The 26410-nt window shown below is 38.3% G+C and overlaps 1 protein-coding gene across 2 annotated transcripts; it reads right to left on the bottom strand.

Annotated features, from left to right (window-relative positions):
• Positions 1 to 343: 343 nt before the first annotated feature.
• Positions 344 to 26150, bottom strand: LOC113969404 (plasminogen-like). Of its 2 annotated transcripts, none has more exons than XM_027687072.1 (19): positions 26018 to 26150; positions 22673 to 22808; positions 20214 to 20320; positions 15799 to 15913; positions 14819 to 14958; positions 14107 to 14227; positions 13866 to 13984; positions 12805 to 12967; positions 12121 to 12251; positions 11186 to 11351; positions 10286 to 10452; positions 9185 to 9333; positions 7682 to 7775; positions 6044 to 6164; positions 5238 to 5312; positions 4200 to 4340; positions 2977 to 3083; positions 1976 to 2121; positions 344 to 1020 (listed from the first exon to the last, which is right to left on the bottom strand). In XM_027687072.1, exons 1-19 carry the CDS (start codon positions 26064 to 26066, stop codon positions 859 to 861), a joined length of 2409 nt encoding a protein of 802 aa, XP_027542873.1. In that variant the 5' UTR covers positions 26067 to 26150; the 3' UTR covers positions 344 to 858. The 2 variants fall into 2 exon arrangements, with proteins under 2 accessions (XP_027542873.1, XP_027542881.1); XM_027687080.1 differs by having other exon boundaries at positions 14107 to 14224.
• Positions 26151 to 26410: the final 260 nt, after the last annotated feature.

The raw sequence follows: 26410 nt of genomic DNA, 5'->3' as shown, positions 1-26410 counted from the left end.
GGTTTAAGCTTTCATTTCTTGTATCCACAGACATGTGTACGTGATTTTCTTTTAGAGAAGAAAAATGTACATCTAACAGTTATGTAGTCAGATAAAATTGTACAATGAAATAAATGGGTACTATGGACAACACAATTTTATAGAATATTAAATGCATTGTCATTACTTGCAGCATGGATTGACAGCTATTTCTCTGACTTTACTATGGACTAACTTTAGGGTGAAGCTATTTTTTATTCACTGCTTTATGTCTTTGATGCAACATTTGTATTTTTGCTGACACATAGATGTCCACGTCAATAAAAAATATGAAAATACAAACCAAATGTGTTTGCTTCTTTTCTTTTTTTTTTTCCATCCCATATATTTGATGCTGTAATCTAATAAAACTTCACACGCATATAAGACATTTACTGTGAGATTCTTCTTTGGGCTGTAGCATCAAACTGGTAAGAGGCTCAGACAATTAATGTAAAATAAAAATTCTCCTCCTTTCTTCGTTTGTTGGAAGCACAACATCTTGGGAAATTATGACCTTAGAAGAAAACATCATTGTAGAACCTGATATAAAATTAAAATCCATGTGTCCAGTTACAGTTAAGGTCGTGATTTTTGACATGTAATCCAGAGGTGGGTAAGTCTCTTGTCAAACATAGCAGACCATAGAACATATAGAAAGAGGGTAATACACTGTCAGTTGGATTTCTTGGCAATAACTATTAATTTATGGCAATTTAAAATGGATGATCATATTTATTTTACTTTCTTATGAATGATTGTAGCTTTACTATTGCACTTGGAATTTTGTATTTCTGATGTGCGTACTTCTTCCCAGGAGGGGGCAGTCCATAGCCAGGATCAGTTGCTTTCCATTATACTTTTAATCCAAGGAATATAATTGGAGACTCGAACATAAACACCAGGTTTCATGGGTTGGGCACAGCCAAGGCCCCAAGAGGTGACTCCATGTTGAACAAATTTATCTTGGTCCAGACAGACTAGAGGTCCTCCACTGTCCCCCTAAACAGAGAAAGAATAGGATGATTCCTTCAGTGACAGACCTATGTGCAAGGGTGGCCTTCTCACAAGAGGCACAGAAACAGAAGTACCTCTTACATGTGAGGGCCGCACAAGTTATAAGGAAACACTGGAGTTCTAGCCAGACACAAGTTCTCTATGCATGTTGTTGAACACTTCTGTAAAATCATCTCTTCACATCATCCAGGCATTACATCTATTTTTGGAGTAAGGGGATTTGCTGAGAAGGCATCTGATTGACCTTATTCACTTTAACTGCACCTCTTCTCTTGGTCTTTTTTCTGAGATCTTCAGGGCTTCCTGTTGTTACCAAATGATCCAGTGGCACTGACACTCTCGGAAATTAGTAGTTCCTTTGGCTCATGTTTGGCCTGCATGGCAGGCTCCACTGCATTGTTCCTTTACTACTAACTGAGATATCTCAGGTTGTTAACTGAGCTAGCTTGGACATTGGAGGCAGTCTAGCTGAGGTAAGCAAAGTGATCTGAGAAAAAAAATCAGATCATTTGTCAATCTAAGTTGGCTTACATACACTTAGCTTGTGCAGCTGTATGTAACCATGTGCTCTGTAGTTCAGGCTTATCTGAAAATTGCCTGCCCCACTTCCTAGCAGCAAACAAGGGAGAAAGGAAAGAGCAGCATCCATGTGCTTTTTTCAGTTTAGATGCCACGTAGCGTGGTCACATCCCAAGGATAATTCTGGGCCTGGCCTCTATAACCCAGAAAGCAAAGCACTATTTTATTTGAATGTACTTACAACCAAACCACAGAATCACAAAATATTCTCAGTTGGAAGGGACTCACAAGGATCATCGAGTCCAGTTCTTAAGTGAATGGCCCATACAGGAATCAAACCCCACAACCTTGGCACTACGAGCACCATGCTCCAACCAATTGAGCTAATCTCAGTGTCTCTGATGCTTACAGACTTTCTTACCTGGCAGGTATCTGTGCCACCATGAATATTCCCAGCACAGAGCTCATTCTTTTTGACTCTACCATTCAAAAATTCGGGGCGGTTGCATATTTTATTCTCAATTACAGGAAATCCAGTTTCCTTTAAGTAACCAGTACCAGCAGTTCCTTTGCAAATGAAAACAAAACCAAAAAAGAAAGAATGACAAAGGCAATTATCATATTCACAAAACAAACACGAGGATATGGATAAGCAGTAAAATATCATAGTGTTTATGCACTGTGCATAGTACTTCCCATGTGTAATATGAAGATATACCAAAAAGAGTAAGCATTATCAGTATTATGGTGCTTATCACCCTCTACCACCCATCAACATCTACACTGATTGACCTTCCTGCTTTCACACTACATCCATGTGAATCCAGTACCCGCTGAAATTTGTGGGAGTCATTCCTAAGCCATTTTATTTCTCTTTTGAGAAAATAAATTTATTTGAATTTTCTGTGGAAGAGATGAGGTAGGAAGTGAACAGTTGAAAATGGCATGATGGGCAAGAAGGCAGAGAAAGTACTGATGCACTTCTCAACCAAGACACAGTGGGAGGTTTTGAAAATGAGGGTTGTATTTGTTTGAGATGTGAACTAGGCTGGCTGGGAGGAAGAATCATTCAAGAGAATGAGCAAACTCACATTTATGTGATCAAGAAATAACCTAAATCTAGAAAAACTATCCTTGATAGGGTAAAAGCCCACTTTGGAGAAAAGCATAGTGGACTGAGAAGAGTTAGTGGCTCCTTAGGTCTGATACTCCTCTTTCCGTGTTGGTTTAGAGGGTTTCAGTTTACATGGCACTGAGTGGCTTAGGAGCATCCATATCAGCAGGAGAGAGTGGAAAGAATGGCAGTACCTCATGAAGTTTTTCATCAATAGCTTGTGTGGGGCACAAAGAGAATACACTTTGGATACAAGTATATACCAGTCTCCAAACACTGAGCTTTTAGATGTGTTAAGGCTGTCTCACCTCTTGTATCCCCCCAGCCCGTGACATAGCACTCCTCTCTTCCTCCTAACACAGTATCTTCTTTTGGTAAGCAAACTGGGATTACATGATCATTAATGACTGCTGGGCTGTAAGAAACAGGAACAATCATTAGCACAATTATACTTGATACCACCTTCAGGTTTCTAAAAAGACTTTATATGCATTCAGCCACCTATCTTTGACATTCTTTGCTTCAGGTAAGGGTTTTTTCTGATGTGCAAAACTGTTTTTCTTTTAGGCTCAAATCCCTCAGAAAGCGATAAACACAAGGAAAAGGTCTGAAATTGAGAACAGTTAGAGTATTTTGATACTAAAAAGTACCTACATAAATCCAGGAGAGTGCTTTGACTTAGACTAATGCATAGCCAGCAAAACCTAATTGCAAAACTATTGGAAAGGGTATGAATTAGTGGCATTTAACACATGCTAAATGTTTTAGCTTGCTCTGCCTACATCCAGTCTGACTATAATTCACTTTCCAACGGGACATTTAGCACACAGCAAAACCTAAGTTCATCTGACTTGCCTTTGGCTGGGTACAGCTAAGGCCCATTTACAAAACCACATTATTACGCTGAACCTTCATCTGTATTGGACCTGTATTGCAGCCACACAAATCAAAGCCAAACCACCATATGTTCACATCTGCTTGCTGCTCTATGGACATACTCCTTTTGATTGCACAGTTCCACAGAAAGCATTTCTGATGAGTGAAAAGAGGTGCAAGAAGGGCCATACTGGGTATTGCATCAAACGTACATGCTCTTTGCCTGCACACTGACCAGATCCAGTTGAAGAGGAAATGTCCCTACCACAGCACAGAAACAGCATGGAGTGCCATTGTGCTAATATTGCATGTTTCAATCCTCATTACCTTATCAAGATAGAAGCATGTAGAAACACTGAAAGCTCCTCTAGGCATTACCTCCTCCTATTCTGCTGCCACTGCCTCCCTCCCAGCAGCTGGCACCCAGCACATTGCCACCTTGGGTCAGTGTCCCTAAGCCCTCCTCCCCTAACAAGGCAGCCCTCTCACTTTCTGAAGCCCTGGAGCTTCTGCAGAAAGGGAAGAAAGAGAGGATCTTAAATCACTAATTGAACACAGAGTGTGCAGAAATGCACATTACTGCAACAACAGCAGAAACCACTTTTTAGTCACCTTGTCCCATCAGAACAAAGGAATGCTTAAGGTGAAAGGGTACCTGCTGAGTTTTAGCAGAGCAATGTCCGCCCTGTGTGGCTCCTTGAACAATTTCTCCACATCAAGTTTTTGTACTGATGGCTCTAATGCTGCTTCTTTGTGTAATCCAAGGTATACTTTATATGAAGATGGCCGTGAGGACCTATTGGAAATGATTGCACATGGTGAGCTGATGAATACACACCCAGAACATAGACCACTTATGACGTTATTTGGCACCTTGTTCTATCAAAGCCAGATAGCCAGCTTTGGTGTAAACTTAATCCCTTATTATGGCACATGAAATCAAGTTGGCAAAAGTTATCACTGTCACTCTGCATTTCAGTCAAAACTCAGCTTTAATGAATGACAAATAGACTCAGCTCAATTAGAATCACAGAACTATAGAATCATAGAATCTGCTGAGTTGGAAGGAACTCATCAGGATTATTGAGTCCAACTCCTGGCCTATGCAAGACACCCCAAGAGTCACATTATGTGCCTGAGAGCATTGTCCAAATTCTTCTTGAACTTAGACAGGCTTGGTCCTGTCAGCACTTCCATGGGGAGCCTGTTCTAGTGCCCAACTACTGTCTGGGTGAAAAACCTTTTCCTGATATCTAACCTAAACCATCTCTGATTCAGCTTCGTGATGTTTCCTCGAGTCCTGTTACTGGTAACAAAAGTGAAGAGATCAGTATTTGCCCTTCCACTTCCCCTTACGAGGAAGTTGCAGACTGCAATAAGGTCTCCCCTCAGTCTCCTCCAGGCTGAACAGTGACCTCAGCCACTCCTCCTACGGCTTCCCCTCCAGATCCTTCATCATCCTTGTGGCCCTCCTCTGGATGCTCTCTAATAGTTTAATGGGTTTTTTTACATTGTGATGCCAAACAAAAATTGCACACATTTCTCAATTCTCAACTGTTTGCAGTACTGAATTCTTAACTGTTTGCAAGTTGTTTGCAATCAGCTCAGGTCGGGTATTTGGTCTCTTTTTTTATTCCTGAGATTTTCTATCTAGGATAAGAAGATGCTGGTGTGGGCCACAACAGATACTTACTTTTCTAAGCAGTGAGCAGCAGTAAGAACCCACTGAGGATCTATCAGAGTGCCCCCACAGAAATGCAAGCCATAACTGTAATAGAGCAAAAAGGCGTTGGTTTCAGATGGGAAAGTTAATTCTGCTTGTAATTAATCATGTAATCTTTCTAATATGTATGCCTTTACAAACTAAGGACATTATTCCACAATTTCGATAAGAAACATTTTGCTTTCCTTGGACAGTGTTTCTTATAATGATGGTAGTCTTCTGTGGACATTTTTATAAAGCCTTGTATGAAAACACCTAGATCTTTGCTCTTAACCACTATTCCTATTACTGAAAAACCTTGTGTGCAGTGAGGTTCACCATTTCAGAGATTCTGGCTTTTTCTAGCTCTAATCACAGTCAGAAAGCTCTGCTACTAGCCTTGATTCTTAGTTTTGTTAATAACTTTGCCAGTAGGATCAAATACTGACATGGAAGGACAGATCAAGATCTGTACTAGCCATACTTCAAACTGTTGCTTCTACTCGCAGGATACTGATTCTATTGTAGAATATAGTGGCAGTTTTAAAGTCATTCTGCCTTCTAGTAAAAATGTTTTTGAAATTAGCTGTTTTATTGATCTGATGGGTATTTGTCACAAAATAGAGCATTCTTGGTTGTCTAAATGACCTATCTAAGATTATCACACATAATGTTTACCCTTGAGCTATTTTTAAATTAAAATCAACTTTATAATGCCGCAACCACATACTATAATATCATATGAGAGGCAATGTTCCTTTGCATGCAAAGTCTAATGTAATGGAGAATGGCTATACCTCGTACGGAGACTGATCTGCCAGGGCCAGGAGTGTGGATGGGAAATACAACCAGCAACAATCCTTTGAGCACACAACTTTTGTTTGAACTTGGATTTTCCACATTCATACTGAGCAGGAGCTACAGAATAAGAAAAAAAAATCACTATAAGGAAGTTTAATGTATATGCTATGCATTCACTATGAACTCAGAAAACTAGAAGGTGAGCATGCTACAGTTGTCACTTCAGCTTTTGATTCTCTTCAGGCAATTCTGTACCATGTACCACTGACATTTTGTTAGGTTACCTTCATCTGGAACACTTAAAAATGCCTGGTAACTTTTTTTCACATACAGTTCCAGTGGTCAGCAAATTACACATGAATAGTTCTATAATCAGATAGAAAAAACCCCAAAAAACAGAAGGGGAATGAGAAGGAAAAAGAGAGAAAGAAAAAAATAAATTCTTCCAGCATCTTTAAATGTATTCTTACAGATTCCAGCAGTGTAGAAGTTGCACTGGCAGATGTTTTAAGCTAATCTTGGTGGTAGAGAATGTGAAATTCAACCGTGTCTCTTTGGAACAAAATTTTGTCCACTATTATCTCAGGATCATTTGGTACTTCAGATGTCTCTGAGTTCTCAAAAAGAGTAGTTCATGTTTGGCCATGGAAAACTGACTCTTATCAACACAGAATTTAGAATTTGTTGTCAGCAAATGAAACTAATGAAATTAACGGCAAACACCATGTTTTTTCTGTTCCTTAGAGGAACATCTGAACAAAAAAAGTATTAATTTAAAAAAGAAGTGAATTGGCAAATGGAATACAATAATTTTTCCCCCTAAGAGTCTCACCCCAACACTTTCAATGCAGTACTATTTTTACAGATACTCTGTGTGCATGATATAGAAAATCTTTCTTTTTCTTATTTGCTCCATTTTGGGATTTTGATCAGAGCACATTTTCTTCTGCTCACAGCTGAGAGGATAAAGCAGCAAGAAAGTCACCCTTCTTTTGAGTGGAAACTGCCTCTCTTCCTAGGATAGCTTTTGTTGTTGACAGACGTGAAAGGACTAGAAACCAAAATGTTGTAAAACCTCCTCATTTTACACTTAGTTGTACCACCTCATTCAGATTACTAAATGACTTGATTACTGCTAACAAAGACAAGAGCATCTGGTTAAATATTTAGGGCCAGATGCACTTTCCAGACATCAGATATGGTACAGTGTCAGAGGAAGGTCGATATGGTTTTCATCCAGAACAGAACCAGAGCCATGTGAGAATGGAGTGCAAAAATTTTGCTGGGATAAGACCATGCCTTATTCAGCCTGGCCACACACAGAGTTGTGCCAGGTGACTAGGCAGGAGCAGGGAAAATTCCTGTTGGAATAACCCTATTTTGAAACACATGGCAAAACCCCATAAACTTCAGTGTGCCCTGGGTATATCTTGTGCTGCATTTTGGGCTTTCAGAGAATAAGCACCAATCTTAAAACTTAAGACACAGACTTTGAACATCACTTCCCAGAGCCTTATTTTCCAATCTAAAGATATTGCACTTCGATCAGTCTTTCAGACTAATCACTGAATGTCCTCCAGTTGTCATAAAAGGTTACAGAAAAAGGATACACTAGTCTTTAAAGGAATAATTACGGCACTTGGGAATGTCACAGTACTCCCAGGCTTTTCTTGGGTCTGTTGTGTAGCACCAAGGTCCATTCACATCTCCATCAGGATTCCTGCAGTACTGTAACAAAGAACAAAGACACCAGCTATTAACTGTGCAATTAAAAAGCCTATCAATTAAAGTTCCAAAATAAAATTAATTTTTTTCTTATTTCCTTTTTTATAAGTGAGTTCCAATTTCTTTTGTCAAATTATTTTTCATTTTTCTGTTTGCTCTCTGACTTTAGGAAAAGGTAACAAAAATGAAACTTCTTCAACTGTCTTCAGACAGTAAGCTTCAATAATGCAACCTTGGACCTCTGAGCTCTCAAAAAGTAGGAGATCTTGACCCCACATGAGGTTTTCTAAAGCACTAAACTACTCCTGCTTTCACTGCAGTTAGTAGAAGTAGTAGGGTCAGTCCTGAGATCTTCTCACATCCAGTCTGGCTGCATGACTCTGGGGCAGGTGAGTATTGTGTAAGCTGCTCTAGCACAACCTGGTGATGCAGGGGTCCAATGTTCACCCAGATGTGGGGTGCCTAGTTAGCTCAATCACTCTAGGTTTTTACTGGGCATACTGACTGATCTCTGCTCAGCACAGACACTTCACACAACTGCATGCTACCACATATTTTTTCTAGTTCCCTTCCCTACCCTGAAATATATCCTATGTCTTAGGAAAAAGGAGAAAATATTTGCTACCAAGAGTCTCTGACAAATGTAAGAACCAAGTAGTTATGGCAGGCTGGTTTTCCGAGGGAGTTTCCCCAATTGTAGCTGGAATTCATTGCAGTGTATATGATGCCATCACATAATTAACTAAAGCAAGCTCTAAAGTCATGTAGCGGGTGAAAATATAGTTCAATCTGGCAACATCAAACAAGCTCTTTATATCACATACAGAGTTTGTCACAAATTAGGGAAATCTAGAGAACTAGTGCTGAGTACATGTGTTGGGACTTGGGAGATGAAGGTTAGAAATAGAGATTGCCTTACAGGGTGGGTCAGGCACATGTGTAACATTGTATGATGGGTTGTGGCAGAAGCTGGAGGGCTGGAAAAGAAATTACCAGAGGATAGGGGGCTACAATCCATTAGTACCTCAAGGAACTTGCATTGAACATTGTATTCATCACCATCTCACCCGTCGCTGTTACTGAAATCTATGACCAGGTGCTCTTTCTGTCAGAGGAGACAGAGGTTCTGCCCTCAGACAGTGGTCTGGATAGCGCTCAGTAGTGAGAAGAAGCAAGAGCCTATCTGAAGACCCTTGGTTGTGCTGCAGAAGCATTCAATAGAGCTTCTGGTCATCTCTGTGTCCCATAGAAGTACAGATTGCCCATGTTAGCAAGAAATAGCACAATCAGGTTCTTGGATTGAACTGAGAAAAAGAAACTAATTAACAAAGACCATAAAATGCTTGCTGAGGAACCCTGAAGAAAACATGCAAAGCTTAATGACAAGAAGTATTCAATGAACAGTTGTTTACATTTTTATCCAGGCCTGCTCTTGGATGAGTTGTGGGAGTGAAATAGTCATGGCTATGAGGCCTCTGAGAACTCCATTCTTGACAAGTTCTGCCCCTTGCAGTTTTTGCTACTGTGCCACGATAATCTTTACCATTACCATTAATGCAGTCTGCAAGGAAAAAAAAAAAAGGAAATGATTGTTAGCTGTGGGCTGTTTGGCCACATCCATAACTGATGGTGGCGAAGCAGAGATAAATTTGAGAAAATACTACTAGGACTTACACGTCTTACATAATATGTAGACAAGGAAAGAAGGGCAACATAGTGTCAATGGTGCCTAACAATGGTATTTCAATTTCTTTGCATTTTAAAAGGGTTTTTTTTTTCCATTAGCACAAAAGTCATAAATCAAAGAAGCTTAGATTTAGTTGATCCCTCATGACTCCAGAAGTCAGGACTACAAAAGACCATGCACACATGAAGTGTTTTACTTGCAGACACTGATATCTGTCCAATGACAAATTTTACAGTAGGTAAAAAGCAGTAATACATGTTCAGCCAAAATTATTAGCCTTCTAAACAGAAAAATGGACCATAGCAAAAAAAAAAAAAAAAAGAAAAGTGAAAGCTGCAGTACTCTAACCATCTACTCAAGGGTTGGACTTGATGATCTCAGAGGTCCCTTCCAACCTGGCTGATTCTATGATTCTACAGTTCTCTGAACTGAATTAAAAAAAAGTCAGCTGTCTTCTAATGTGAAATTGAACCCTGGAAATGTGAATGCATGGCACAGGAAAAGATTTTTTGGAACAGTTGCCAGCAAAACTCCAACACTGCTGCATTTTCTGTCCTTGCTAGTTGCACTGCCAGTGTGGACACTAGCAGCCATCTGTTTCCAGTATTGTCAGATGTAGTAGGTAAAAGAGGTGATATTAGTTCCAAATCAAATACAGAAACCCTGCTATAAAATTGTAGAAGAATGCTCAGAAAATGAAGAGAGTGGATTCTGTATTTATTTAGAGTTTCCCGTATTTCATTCTCATAAAATTCGTGAAGATGTTTCCATAAAAACCAGCTTGCTGGTTATGAACATCTCTAGGGGAAGCTGGAAGTATTCTCACCAGGATTTGTTTCCAGTGTTGTCTGAGGTGGTTTTGGTAAAGTCTCTGCTCCATGGTCATCACACCTCTTCAAGTTGCAATACTCCCACCTCACACGAGGGTCAGTGGTGTAGCACCATGGACGGCTATCAGCATCTGGGTTTCTGCAGTAGTTTTGTCTCAGGTCCCTACAAATGGAAAGATATTATATTCCTATCCATGCCACTGCTCTGTGGAGAACTCAAAAGAACATTTTAGAAAGCAGGTGTATTACAGAGTTAGGGTATATCATTTATCATGTACATTCTGTCATTGCTAGTTGAAATCTTTTTTCCAGCATAAAGAAATCAAGACACATATATGGAATATTTAAATATGTCAACTACTTATTCATTGATTAATGCTTATAGTAGAATACCATTTAAAAATCCAGATAAGTAAATGCATACGTGTTTAGCAAAGAAATAATTATTTTTAATTTTTAAAATAGAGTTATAGCTTTTAAAAATAAATAGTTTTTTGCATTTTGGAATAAATAAATGACAAATGCCAGGAATAAGAAAACAACTTAGCCCTTCCTCAAAGCTCTAATGACCTGTGGACAAGGAGACAGAGACTTAAACTCATGAATAAGCTCAGCATAAGGGAAAATTTATGATAACCATTAATTGTTTTAGAAGCAATGTAGAAACACACAGTTAATTAGTCTGAAGCATTATAGTGACAACTGTGGTTCTTATCAAGATAAGGTCAATGGAAAATGTTTCCACATTAAGAAAAGAAGAAAAGGAAGAAATTATTTTTATCAAGTACACTCCTTTCCCAGCTTTAAAATCATTGTTGTGTAATGATGATGCAAATCAAAACAAGTTCATTAATGATCATTGCCCAATGAAACCTGGAAATGGGAAATACACATACGCGTTTGGGAAGTTGTCTGCCGTTTTATTGTGTCGGTGAGGGGACATTGAGCTCCAGGCTTGACATTTCTTTCCCGTGAGAGTGAAAGAAGCTGTACCACGGTAAGTCACACCATTGCTGTGATAGCAATCCTCAGTAACTTGAGCCTGCTCAGGCACATCAACAGCTGTAGTGAATAACAGAAACCAGTCTCTTGCATCTTAATACGTTGTCTTGTATACATGAGCATAGAAAGCCAACAGAACACAGCAAGCCAGAGTGTTTCACTGACCAGCACAGTATGCTCTCTGTAGCAGAATTCTTTTCAGACTGTATATCAAAAGGAAGATTTCAAAAAATGTTTGTAAAAATTTCATGATACATCAGATTAGAGGACTTGTACATCAACTTTACTGTCACGCACATGGATTTATTTCAGCTAACAAGCCAAATACTTAATATAAGGATGTTATCACTTGCCCTTACTTCTTCAGGGTAAGTGATGGCCTGTGTCTTTGCCACAGGCTCATATGGAACGCACCTGCCTCGTGTAAGGAGAGTTTTCTTCTGATCGCTTTCCATGGAGTCTTAGTTCAATGCTCTTAAATTATCTTAGGTTTTGCTCTAGATTCAGTTTTTCAGGAACTGGTATGTCCTGATTAACTTTTCCATGGAGAATTAAAAAATTTAGAGGTGAAGGTAATCACGGCTTGATAAAATGAAAAGACCTCTGTTACTGCAATTTTTCCTGATCTAGGTCAGTAAGTGACTCAAAACCTTCTGCACTTAACCACCAGACTGAACACACTGGACTGGGCTCTACATCAGACCCAGGTGTCCAACTGATACATGGCAATGCTGGCAGTGACAGCAATAACACAACTGAGCAAAGTCACCCAAGATTTCTCAAAGTAAACCACGATGACCCTTCACTTCTGGTTGCTTCCTGTTCTTACCAGGGGTCTCTGGCTCTGTCCCATCACAGGAGGGGATGTTGCAATATTCCCACCGGGCAGTTCTGTTGGTGGTGTAACACCATGGCATCTTCTCACCATCAGGGTTTCTGCAGTAGTTTTCATCTAGACCCCTGAAACAGGAAACCTGGCTAACAAAGGTCTCTCACGAAGATCTATCAAAGGTTATGAACAAAAGGAGAATGCTCCTTGCATCCCAGTTTACTGTTGTATTTACTGGTGGGTAATTGCTGCTGTCATTTACTGATGCCATCTACCATATCAATAATTGCAATTTTGGGTGTGCTAAACCAGACACCTGCTAGACTGATGGATGAATTAAGATATTGTAGCACTTTGAGGCCAAGAGCAGCACAGCAGAAACATAGTGTGAAAAAATCTAGTCCCAAGCAAATATCATAATTGTAGCTGTCTTACTCCACATTGCTTCGCCTGAGCAGGGAAAAAAGTCAATCAAGCAGAGTTTGAAAGACAGAAAAGGAGACACTAGTATCCAAGAACAAAGCGAATAAAAATAAATGTGCAAAAATTTTGAAAATATGAGATCCAGTAGGTGATGAATGAGGGTGTAACTGAAGAGCTTTGCAATACAGGTGAAGAAAACGGAAGTAATTCTGTGCCTTGGTATTTCTCATAGACAATGAATAACAGAGAGGTTTCACTTACTTGCAGGGATAGTTTTCTGGAGTGCGAGCATGTCTGTGGGGAGATTGAGAACTCCACCGCTGACAGGTATTTCCGGATTCAGTAACAGCTATTGTGCCTCGATAATCTTCTCCTTTTCCTGATAGACACTGACGTCCTGGTGCAGGAACTGGTGTGGGTGTTGCTATTACAGAAAAATGAACTAAAATTAATCAGTGCCTTCTAGACAGCAAACACTTTGAACTTTATAATTACATAGGCTTTTTAGCTTTCTTTGCAGGTTTAAATATCACAATATTTGAAAAGCCCAAAAGGTAGAGAAAAGATCTAAAGATATATTTCTCAACTTTTCATTCTCCCATTTAACTTCTTCACAAGCAGTCCAGTGACCGGAAGAGCGTTTGCATCTGCCCCTTTACAGCAGCCAGATACATTACAGGATACAAAAGCCAGGATATAAAAATGCCAGCAGCCCCATCAGAACACAGCTGGAAAGTAAGCAAGTGTTAATACTGTGAAGAAAACTGGGGTGAAAGGGGCAGGCCTATCAGTGATACATACAGGTGTAGGTACAGATGTAAAAGAGAAGTACTCTTAAGTAGTGAGAGACAGAAAGGATGAGGCCTGGTGAGAAGTCCCAAGGAAAAGTATCGTGGCAAGCCACAGGCCTTTAGGGAAAAAGAGAACTGAAAAGCTGGAGAACTGATTTGGAAGAGCAAAACAGAAGCCAAAGGATTTTCAGGAAGAGTGAAGCTGTTGAAAAGAGGAATATCAAGAAGAAACACCAGAACCGCTGAAATGCCTGGTCATGGAAAAACACATCAAGGAAGGGAGATGTGACCATGTAAAACCATTAGAAATACCTATGATGAAAAAGTCTAGCCTCAAAAGAGCTATCAAAGGTTCATTTCAAGGTGATTAATTCTTTTCTATGAGATAAAATTCAGCAGTCTCTTATTCTTTCCTTTATCTTTGGGCTTCTTCTATTTGTTCTAGGTCCTTGCACCACCCTGATTTGAAGCTGTCTAGATGTCTTTGTATCTAGATGTCATTGTATCTAGAAGTCTAGAAGTCAGACTCACTGCAACGAGGAATGTCACAATATTCCCAGCGTTTAGTTGGGCTGGTAGTGAAACACCAGGGCCGAGGTTCACCATCGGGATTACGGCAATAATTCATCTTTAGATCCTTCTCTGGAAAACTGAACAGGAAAAACATGTTTTAAGATATGTCACTAATGGCTGTAACAATTATTCTGTCAGGGAGAGGGTGGTCTTCAGACCACCATGGACAATAAATAGACCATCACAGAATCTGACTCACTTTTCTGGGAGGTATCCATGAGAATGAGGTTTCTGGGAGTCCCAGCGCTGGCACTCAAGCCCAGACTCTGTCGTTGAAACTACTCCATGATAGTTTTCTCCACTGCAGTGCATGCACTCTACTGTAGGAACAATGAAGAATGAGAACAAGAGAGACAGAAAGCCCTGGAGGAATTGGTCCATAAACAGTCATACTCATTTGACATGAAGCTCAAGAGCCTGAGCAGAACACAAAGCTGAAGAACAGTCTTTTTTTTTGAAAATTAAAAGCTTATTTTCCTTTGTAAAATGGCTTCAGCTAGTTGATTACATTTATAGTTCTTCATTAAAAAAAGGCAACATAATAGACTATAGTTTTTAAAAGAGCTAAATTTAAACTACTAAGCCATATTTTAAAATCTATGCCTTGCTACTGTCATGTTTTGTTGAGTTTTGCAGTAACAACTGTCATGTGGTTGAATTCTAAGGCTATGATATGTGAATACACTCATATACCATTTTTTTATCTAGGGAAAAAAAGATTTTGAATAGCTATTTTGAGGGTCTTTTGTATCTTCCTTGTTGGTGTTGAAAATGTCTTTGGAAAGTTTTAGGTTGAACTAAACTCAAGTTTGGAATAAATATTCAATTAAAACTAAAAGTATCTGAATAACTTCACATTCTAGAAAACACATCTTGCAAAAATGGAAAGAAGTTTGTGTGTGTATTCTGACCTTCACACTCAGGGATGTTACAGTAATCAAATCTGGTATCAGGGTCTGTTGTGTAACACCAGGGTCCCTTTTCGTCATTATCGGGGTTTCTGCAGTAGTTTTCCTCCAGTCCTGCGTTGGGATATTTTTCAGGGGTATAACTGGAACAGAATTAAATGGGATTACAGAATAAGGCAAATGTCCCAATTCTTCAGCTGAGAACTCTAAAAAACTAAATCTTTATCTGAGGACTGTTTTGTAGATCTTGGTGTTTAGAAGTCTCCTAATTGTTACTGTGTGTCATTGCTGATGAGTTAGAAGTGTCATAGCAATACACCTCAAGAAATACAGTGGCTCTAAGGCCAGTCATGTCTTTAATACTTGCATTTACTTTAACTATTTGGTTTCCAGCAATTACTGCTCAGTCAAGATACCATGTAGTGTGTAGTGAATAGTTTCCTCTGGGACATGTTCCCTGGGAGATGCAAGGAGAAGATATTTGCTGAATGTGAGAGTCCTCTGTAATCTGAATATTATAAATTCTGAATAGAAGGTTACTAAATGAACCCAGTTAGGTGTTTTTCATTAAATACAAGAAATACTACCCTGTTAATTGTGGATTCACTGTAACATTATGTACTTCTATCCCATCTGCCACATGTTATATCTGTGGCCAAGAGAGAAGTCCTGGTGAGATTAACAGAAAATTCTTATTTCAGCAGAACCACATGCTTACCTATCTGGTATTTTGCTCATGTAAGGACCACAAAATTTAAATGCAACTGCCAAGGCTGACAATGTCTCTATTGATCATGTAGCACCACTTGGAGGTCTCTGAGTTACAACTCAGATTAGAGAAATATCTTATTCTAGATAGGTACAAAAATATTTTATAAGAAGATTTCTAACACCAAACAAATTGCTTACAAGACTAATTAGCACATATGCATGGCTTAACAACATTTCAGAAAAATATATAAACAGATATTAAAAGGTCTTACTTTGGTTTATGTGGGGAATTATCAGCCCACTTCTGGCATCGCACACCTTTCTGAGTTTTGGCTTCTGTTCCTCTGTAATCCACTCCTTTTCCCTCCTTGCATTCTAGAAGATAAACTGAAATATGTGCTTATTTAATCAGTATCATGACACGTGCATTGGATTCTAGCATATAAAAAACCCCATTTTCATGTTAATACATTTAAATACATTTAGTCATATTTTGACTTTCTTATGCTGTCAAAAATAATTCATATTATAAAAATCTACTAGTTATCTGATGCCTAAATTTTACTAATTGGGACTGAAAAACTTATGTGAAAGCAAAAATGCCAGAATTCCAAAGAAATAAGTGTAACACAACCTGGTTATTTTGGAAACATTCTATAGTAGGTTTAAATAATAAAATATACTTTTAACATTTAAATAGGCACTATAAGAAAATAGAAACATTCTCTTTTTCTTACCTCCTGTGATGTTGTTATGGTTATGCACAGTAATTAAAATCAAACCTTTAAACAGAGTCACCTGAATTCAGCTGAAGAACACAAAACAGATTCACAGATTCACACATACTATTTTACCAGTTTAAATAAGCAATTTTTAAAAAGTTCATATAAATTCAGATGACGTTTTTTCATTGAAGTTCACCATGTGATGAATGAGATTGAATTAATTCTGAAACGATGACTCTCTCCTGTACAGTATAAAACGGATAGTTGGTTGAAAGTGTATATGATATATAAGACTTTTTCAGTCTTATATTTTGGAACTTAATAGTACCTTCATAAAAAAAAGAAAAATAAGGACTGAAAGAATCAGCAATGAAATCCTGTCTGTATAAGACAAGGGGAATTTTAGTGCTGAATAAGCCTGGAGTCTGTGTTAGTAGCCTTAAAACATTAAATTCTTTTAAATTAATAATCATTAAATTAAATAAGAACTGATAGCCTAACACTGTAATTTTTTTCCCCAGAAGGTGGGAGCAACCATAACCTCAGCCTCTAAGACTTTCCTGGGAGGACTGAATGTCACCTGTCCCAGCCTAGAGCTGATGACTGCAAGGGGAGAGATGGCTGCAAAGGACATGTCTTTCACTCAGGAAGGAATTCAGATCTTGGCATATTTCCTTAGAGCTTCTGTATCTACAGGTCAGGGTCAGTCACTGTTAGGCAACACATCCTCTAGGCTGGAAAACTAAGTAGGAAACTCATTTAACATTCCTCTAATGAAGCAATCTGTCTTTTAGGTTGTGATCTGTTTTGTCTCAATGTCTTTAGGCAGTGTCCAAATAAAATACTTGTGGAGACCCAGTTTTGCAACAGTTTTTCTCAGCATCAAAGCTGTAATGAAGCTGACATACAAGCAGATTAACAGAAATCTGGAGAAATAATGCCATTTTAGACAGACCTGTCTTGTCCAAAGTGAAAAGAACAAATATTTGAATCTGAAATTAAGTCCAGCTTTTCCAAGGGTCAGTAAGTAGATTAGATTTGGATTTAGAGATGTACCTTTGGTCATGCTTTTATTTCAATGTATACACAGGGGAGAGTTTACTCTAGAAACTTTAGCTGGAAGTCTTTTGGATCCCTCAAACAATTTTGCAATAAAATAACATTAAACCCCTCAATTACTGAACGTTGAATTGGTCAAGTGCTGACTCTCTTTGTTTGTGTAAACTTCTGACCATTTATATAACCTTTAGGGCCTTTTCTGTCTGATGACAAATGACTAACTTTGATCCTCAAGCTCAACCCATGTCCCTTGGGTTAACTATTTACAAACAGATATGTAGATAACAATTCCCAAAGCAGCTTTTATTCTTTTTAGGTTTTCTATAAGTCAGATAAAGTTAACTTTCTCTTTTATAGTATATACCATTGAAAAAATAACTTTTAAGACTGTCAGTTTTACACTAATTGCCATCCTTTCCTTTGAACGCAATGATAAATAGCAACTAGGTCTCCTTGCTTCAACTGAAAAAAATACTCTTGGTTTCAGCAATAATATCACAAAAGCATCTGGACCTATGAAAGGAATTTACTTGTAGTATCAGGACAGCAGCAGCCTCAGGAGACAGTAATGTGATCTGCCTAGGTAAAAGCTACATTTTCCATTCTGTTCTGTAACAATAAATAGATGTTATCATTAGAATGTACACATAATTATTTGAGACTCTCTGCAAACAGAAAGATGAGCAACAAAGAAACCATCTGACACATACACAATACACTGTTGTTGATGTTCATGATACCAAGGTCCATATTTTGGTTTCTGTAGGTAGGGGTGGAATTTTTGGACATTTTGGTCACATCAAACAACAGTTTTTCACACTTTTACTGGTGGGGTTCTGTTTTTCAAGAAACTAAAGGTCTATGTCAAAAAATGTAGTAAGAAATCCTCCCTGAATATTGCAGGACCAGTTCTAATCTCAGTAAATGCAAGGGATGTTTCAAAAATAAACCAAAATCACAGTTTAGATCCTCACAGTAAGCAAAACCAATATGATTATTTAGGTATAAGTTACTCATTGTCTTTTAACTTTGTAACTTGACAATTAATCTGTTCCATTTTCCTTCTGCAATAGGAACTGCAGAAGATTTCTTAGCATTACTTGTTTTATTGAAATTCCCACCTGCTTCTGGATATAATAAAAAATGTTATCTTCTAATCATTAAATTACCTATTCAGTTATATATATATATAAAGAAAAAATGCAGCTAGCTGTAGGCTTCAGAAAATATCAGGCTGAAAAAGACCCTCAGTCATCTTTGGTCCAAAACCCCATAAAAAGCAGAGCCAGCTTCTGAGCTGGATGAGATCACTCAGAGCTTTGTCCAGTAAATATCTGAAAGGCTGAAGGCTCCCCAGCCTCTCTGGGCAATGTGGTCCAGTGTTTACCCTCCCTTTCTATGAAAAATTACTTTCCTTATATCCGCGAGGTCTGAACAAGATCTCATTTGTATGTTAAGATGCAATCCAGTTAAAGGTACTGAACCTCTATCTAAAAACTTCTTTCAGGTGCTATTCACGTAACATTATCTTATCATACAAGTCTTTCCAGGTCAACAGAGAAGTAAAGATGCAGTTTACCTTCCAGTTATTTTAATTCTTGACTTTTGGTTAAAAATTGGTCTATCAAAACAACTGCATAATTTGCAGCAGCTGAGAACCTGGTTTCTTTTAGCTTTATGTGTGCCTTTTTTTGTTGTAGTCCAATATTTGATAGATAATATTGTTTCCAATTTCTGAATATTCTCAAATGCATTAATATTTTTTAAAGTTATGAATCAGCAAATGGCCAAAGACAATGTTCATGAAATCGTCTAACACAGAACAACAGTGATTCTATTCAAAGTTTACCACATTATCTTACATCTGAATGATCGCTAAGGAGGTCTTTTCTCCCTTGTGTATTACTAACGTCAAAGAACAACACAACGGAACTTCTGTTACATTAAAAATAAATCACATTCCTTATTGCCTGTATATAGCAAGAGCTCCATGCTTGATCATGTAATTAAAAAGTAATCTTAAACCCCAATGTTTTTTCTGCATTTGGTGTAAGGTGATAAATTTTTAAAAGAGGGGATAAAAAATTGGATAGCTGCCATTTCTTAGAGACAGACTTCCTATTATCAGAAGGCATTAGAGACTAAATACATTTCTGTCAAATAATCCTCATCTATGACAAAGATGATCATCAATAAAATATGTCTAAAAGTGGAATAAAAAAAATTCATCATGTCATTTAATTATACCACAAAAATAAGATGAGGACAAAAATGCCACCAAATTCATTAACTGAAGAGTACAAACATCATATAACAATATGAAAATATTATAAAAATAGATCATTTTTATCTGAAGCACAGTTAACACTCCAGTACTTCTTAAAAACTAAAACAAAGTTGATTTGAGTCCCACCCAAATAAACTGTGAATTTTCTGTAGTGACACAAAAGAAATTATTTAGTAGCTTCCATCAATTTTTCTGTGGGCAAAGGTCTGTATCAGAAACCATTGCCAATAGAAGTAGCTTCTCCTAGTCCCCTCAGCAGAGGTATAGAAGATGCAGACATGGGTTATTGGCTGGTTCAAAAGAAGAGGAGAGAAGGTACTCTTAAGCATTTCCATTATCCCAGCACCTTCTGCATTCCCCAAGCAATAGCGCTCTTTTCTGCTTGTGAACCCTAGGATTTAGGGAGTGGGAAAGATGGTGGAGCACTAATCTGGGGAAACAAAAAAATCTGTACCACTGTTATACCAGCAATGTGACAAATCCCAGGTGTGAGGTACGGGCTGACCTACAAATTTCATCTGACCCAGTGAAGGCTTAGCCCCCATTTACATGAGTGTTACATGAGTCCCTACAAAAGCATATCTCAGGGAAAAAATATAAAAATACATAGACATACTTCTTTTTTCGTAAAGAACTGCATTCGTTCTTCTGAATATCATTGCTGTTTTAGTGTTCTCAGACAATGTTAAACACTGCTGGTCTTTACTGGTAAATAAGAAGGCCCTGTTGGAATTAAGAGAAGAGAACAATATAAGAAACAGTAACTGAATATATGCTTATTTTCCTGAACACCTTTTTGAGTATTCAGTTATCATTTTAGCAAGCACTACAGTTCAGTAATATTTAGGATCGAGTGCAGTTTTCAAATCGCTGAGTAATGCAGTTCACATTTTCAGTGGTGATTTTGATTCCTAAGTGTTCATATCAAACTTAGGTTGAAAGAGAACTACGAGAACAAATTATAACAAGGAATAAAGGGAATATATGCATAAGGCACATTGACTTTATTTAAAAAAAATTAGTGGTCATTCAAGGAGTGAGACATTCTACGTACAGTATGCAGCAGTTACCAAGGAGCAGGTAAAACACAACAATCTGGGACCTTAAATTATCTTGTGATAACTGTTCTGAATCACCGTACATGAAGCAATGTAAGCACTTCGTAAGACACAGCCATTTGTTTTTTCAGCAAGTGCCTTGGCTGCAAGTATGCAGAACTGGAGCAGATGGTGTAACCTTTACAGGATCATCTAAGGAAACCTCCTGATAAGCTAAGTAATTCCTAGAGGTGGCTTTTCTGAACCCAAAAACATGCAATAGCAGCATGGCATTCCCTGAGTTGGTCTATACTAGGAAGGCAAATACTGACAAAGCACATTCTGTAGCCCTGCAACCAGCTGGCATGGCCCCAGTGTGCCTGTACTTGCAAATTCACACAGCCTCTCCCCACAGGAGAGGGATCACATCTGAACTTATTGCTGACAACCATGTTCATGAGTTTTCTGGGTAGGGATGGTTGTCCTGCATCAAAACTACACCAGGGGCTGTTACCTCCAATAAAACCCAGCTATCAGTAATGTTAAATCTGTAAGTAGGGATGGAGTTAACGAGCATGGGCCAACCCACTACTAAGGTGGGATAACAAGTCTGAACTGTTTATCCTAACTGATTGCTCTGAAGCAGTGTTGTGAGAACACTGCAGTGCTGGTCTGATCTGAACACTCTGCCTAACATTTATCTTTTTTCCCACATACCCTTTCCTGCCAGATAGCTCTTGTTCTTGCTTGATTGTAATACATCTCACATAATTAATTACTAGGGAGGCAATAACATGATGTTACTGCATTGTTAGGTGATGGTAGGCTCAGACTCAAGGTAGAAGCTAAGGAATGATACTGTGTCTGAATATGCTTCAAAAGGGAAAAACAATCCCCTGAAAACTGTAAATATATAATGTAAATATATAGACTTGCCCTCTCTGCCTTCCTCCCTACCCTCCTGAGCCATGTGCTACTGAAGCTCTGCCTTCTCTTTGTGGTTTTCAGAGAGGGGAAACTGAATCAAAGAGAACGGGTGGTACTTCGCACAGCCAGCAAACTGCTGTCATCCTTCAGCATTATACCTCTTTAAGTCTCATTTTCCCTTTTGATTTAAAACACAAAGTTACAAAGCACATTTAAAAAGTCTGCAGGTATACCTGCCTTGAATAAAAGCCCCAAGGAGAACCAAGTGCTGGAAACAGCCCTGCAGACAGAGTCTGCTAAGTTCAAAAGGTGTGCTGCAGAAGCAGTAAGTCAAGAACTCATGAAAATTGGAAGAGAAAACCCCCCTGCCCCATAAGTGAGGACTGCCTCCCACTGCAGTAATAGGTATCTCTCCTCACTGCTCCAGTTTCCAGCTATACTGCTGGAGCTTAATGGGCTCTGAGGCTTTGGTACAGCCTTAGACACAGAGCAATAGTTTCCGCTAGGGCAGGAGCTTGAGCAAAGGCCAGTGGTTCGGACTGGTCAACACCTTTTGTGCTTTCTAGCCCCCTAAGCCTGGTTAAATGCAAGTGCAGAGAGAGAGCTTGGCTGGAAGTACAGTTTAGGATCATTAAGGTTTAGGTGTCTATTTCTTCCTCAAAGTAAATAGTATGTAAATCCACATTCTAGTAAAAGTCAGAATAATGGATGTATCTGCAAGATAGGTAATGCAATGAACATAAGCAGTGCTATTATTGCTATTATTTCTGTCCTAAATGTCCAAGAAACTAATTATGACTCTTCATTGCACAAGGAGCGCAAGAGCCTTGATAAAACCATCTTAAGTTGGTTTTCAGTGTGCCAAGCTGTACAACAAGACATCATAAAGTTTTTCAATAAAAATTCAACGTAATTTTATTATTATCTCTGTTTCTGCAGTCTTCATCCATATGTCCCAGGCATTCTGTTTGTATACATATTTCGTTTTTCCAGCAAACCTCAAACATACATACTCCTAAGAAATCCCTTGGAAGTTCAAACTGGTGGTAAATAAGGCAGATTCCTCTATCATCTGCAATGCAAGATATATATGGGAACCCATGGAAATTACCTGCAAGCAAACTTATTTTCATTTTCACATTGCTCTGCACATTCTTCCTCGCTATTTGTCTTATAAATTTGCTTCATTGGGTTGAGCAGCCAAGCTCCCTCTGTTCTCACATAGTGGTCTAGGATGCTTCCTTGCACTAAAAGGAAAAAGAGAGGAAGAGTGAACTTGTTAATGCTGACATGATTTATTTCAAATTTTCATGTTAAATTTTTTGTCACCTAGTTGTGTAACATCATCATTTATTTGCTGGAATAATTTGGTTAATGGTGAAAAAATTGCCTTTGTGATATGGTAAAGGGTAGCATCGATGAAAACCCTATGTTTTCATAGATGGAAATAGAGGAATAGAGAAGTGGATTGAACAGTGCTTTGTATCATTGTGAAAGTCATAACAAGTACTACAAACCTAGGGTATAAAGTGATGGGAACACAGAAGGTGACCCAAGGAGAAAAAAAAGTGAGGTGTGGCAAAAAGAAAATATTGGCCACACATACTTTGGAGAAAGTGGAGAAATGGGACTCAAGAAAGATGTGAAACAATGTGTGTCTGTTGCTGGTATCTACCTACTCAGAATGACTTCAGTTTTATGAGTCATCACTTTTCAAAGGCTCTTACTCTTGCAAAGCTCTTACTCCTCAGTCACTGGAGTTATCAGATGTTCAGTTCGTCATTTTTGTAGTAACCCTGTATTGAATTTACTTAATAATCAAGGTAGCAGCTGTTGTCCTCCATTGCAATGAATTAACACAAGACATTAAACTGGTAAATAAATTCATCTAACAACCTCTGGGCTACAGCTGTATGCGAAATACATGGGATACTAAAAAGTACAGCTATGTTTAATGCTAAACTCAAAAAATGTTCAGATACAGTCCTCCTTATAAAGGATTTCTCCATTTAGTATTTTCTTTCCCTGTTACATCTATGTGATCTCTGAACGCTTAGTTCAGAATGCTTAGTTCACAGCACTGCGACTTTCATGATTTCCAGCTGCAGGCTCACAGAGTTGCACAAGTACTGTGATTTTTACAGTTTTTATATCAGATGAGCAAATGACTCTTCTGACAAACATTTGGCTCTGGGAGTTACCTGTTCTGCATGGTTTCAACCCCAAACAGACAGTTGGCCAATGGTCTTTGCAGCACATCTCAGTCCCGAGCTATGTTTTTGTGCCTGGTTTTATACAATTGATGAAGGGATGAACCAGACCGAGACTGCCCTCTCATACATAACAGCCATGCTGCAGAGAAGAACTTCTGTATTTTTTCTGACCCCTGTCTGTCTCAGCCATAGCCCAATGCCAGCAGGAGGGACAAAAGGCCTCCTTGTCCCACTCATACCCATGACCAGGGGGCTCCAGGGTTACTCAGTGAAATGTCTTTTCAGCTGGGAAAGGCAACAGCTCCTCCCTTTTCCGAGTAACATTCTTGTGGGGTGAAGCAGGCTCATGAGCCTCCCAGTATCAAATTCCTTCACCTGAGAGATAGTTCAGCCTGCAGTTGAGTATTTTCTTAAAGATCATTATGCTTCCTCTCATACCACTGCAAAACCAGAGAAATTTCTGAGGGGTTTTTTCTGCATGTAGACAAAGGAAGAGTTTGGCCTTAAGATTTGACAGTTAGTTTAACAGTATGGATGGAAGAAAAGGATAATTGCTGAAAAATAAAAGAATACACTGAAATTTCATGTGACAGGCAGAGGAATCATTGATTCCACTAGTTATTTAAAAACAAAAACATTAAGAAGAAATGAGTTTTGAGAGAAAACATTAAACTAGGTTAAAACAATATCATAGGGATGCTGCAATGCTCTCCGCAAGGAAGAGAAAAACAAGTAAAGGATTCCTATTATGGTACAGCTTCCGTGCAACCCTAATTCTGTTCTGTTTTGACATTTTGCAATAATATTTCCATTATTATTACAGCATTTGCTTTTAGAAATATTGACAGGATCATAATTGATTTGATTAATAAAAATATTTTCCCCCTTTTCTGCTATATTTATGTGGCAGGGCATAATATTTTAAGAAAAAAAAGGAAAATATGCAATCTGCATAAAAATGCAATGAATTTTCTTGCTATTATTTTTCCTATGTCTATGAAATTTTAAAGTCTCCAAAAGATGTATTATTATCTTGTTCAGAAATGCAAATATTTACTGTCACTTGATAAAGGATTTGCAAGTCCTTTATCAAAAGCATAGTATTACACATAAAAGTCTAAATTCTATATTCCCCTCTCCTTATAAAGTTATTATTTATTTGAGAAGAGTATTTGATTTGACTGAGACTGTTCTGCAAAAACAATGCTTAGAAACTCAAATTTAAACTAAGATGATAATTCTTAAAATTAAATAACAGCCAGAAGGTTTTATGCTGGGGTATGCCTCTAATATTTCTAGATAAAATATACCCATACCTTTTCCCAACTGTTACTTTTTTAAACATTTTATAACTACATATGTAAAATGCTTATTTATTTTATTTTGTTTTTATATGCATTGGCACACTCATAACTATATTTTTTATTGCAATCACAACAGTGTGGTTATATGGACACCTGAAAGAAGATGTGTTTTTTGAATCTCATAGTTCTTTGGAGTTTAAGGTATTCAGGACAAAGAATATTTATATTTGAAATTTCTGCAAGAGTTGCAATCTATGAAACCCAAATATATATATACACACACATACAAAGAGTCCTATTCAGTTCTTGTGTGTTATAAATCTTTTTCTACTATCTTCCACAAAATATCTTTTTGCACCAAAAATACTTCAAAAACTAACTCAGACCAGATTTTGGCCTCCCTATCACATGAAATGAAAAATTTCCTGTTAAGATTGTGGCTATGAAAAAGACTGAAACTGAAGTGTGTAGAGGAATTTTTCCTTGTCTTTATGATTCTGTTTTGCACAAGCATTAGCAAACTTTAAAACAATCAAAATAAGGATCACAGTACCTAGCAATAAAAGAGAAAAAACCCCAAACCTAAGATAAAAGGCTACTGAAACCAGTTACAGCCATGTCTTTGTACAACCCCTTGACAGGCTGCTTCCCGAGGGTGCCCCTATCTCTGTCAATGGGGCAGTTTTGCAAGGAGTCACTAGTTCCCAATGGAGACATCAAGACTGCTGCTCTTCTGGTGTTTCTAACAAATACAACCCGGGATCAATCACAGCTCTCATTTTATTGAGCAGCAGCTTTTGCTGGCCAGCAAGCCCTGAATCTGCCATCATCCAGGGAAGTTGTGACGCAGGGATTTGGGGACCTACCTTCACCACATGGAACTCACAAGTGTTTAGGTTCCAGTCTTACCTAGGCAAGGAGAAGGCAAAGGACTCTTACCTGAGCTGAGCAAGAACAGAAAGAGAAAGGCAGCTTTGCTAATCCTCATTTTGGCCCCGCTGGCGGGTGCTGGAAGTTGTGTGTGTCAGTGCACAAAGTTTTATTGACTTGCACTGGAGTGAGGCAGCATCAAATAAACAAGACAGGAGGATTAAGTTAATCATTCTCCCGTGCTGTTCCCCCCTTGCCATGGTGTGGCCATTCAAACAACCTTGAATTGGATGGATTACCAAATCAGATTCAATCATTTCTACTGGATGCTATCAAATGCAAAGGCACTTTCTTCTTTTGCAGGACATTTTTTGTTCTCAAATGGTTAGGTCTTTCTCTGCTAGAGAAAAGACAGAAATAATGTTGATGGAAAGCATGGGAAATGATGTGTCCAGGCAAAAT

The sequence above is a fragment of the Neopelma chrysocephalum genome, unplaced genomic scaffold (genome assembly GCF_003984885.1).
Source record: "Neopelma chrysocephalum unplaced genomic scaffold, ASM398488v2 Primary Assembly neopelma1_23, whole genome shotgun sequence".
NCBI classification, from domain to species: Eukaryota; Metazoa; Chordata; class Aves; order Passeriformes; family Pipridae; genus Neopelma; species Neopelma chrysocephalum.
Note: the sequence above shows the minus strand (reverse complement) of the source record. Positions and strands in the feature narration are given on the sequence as shown.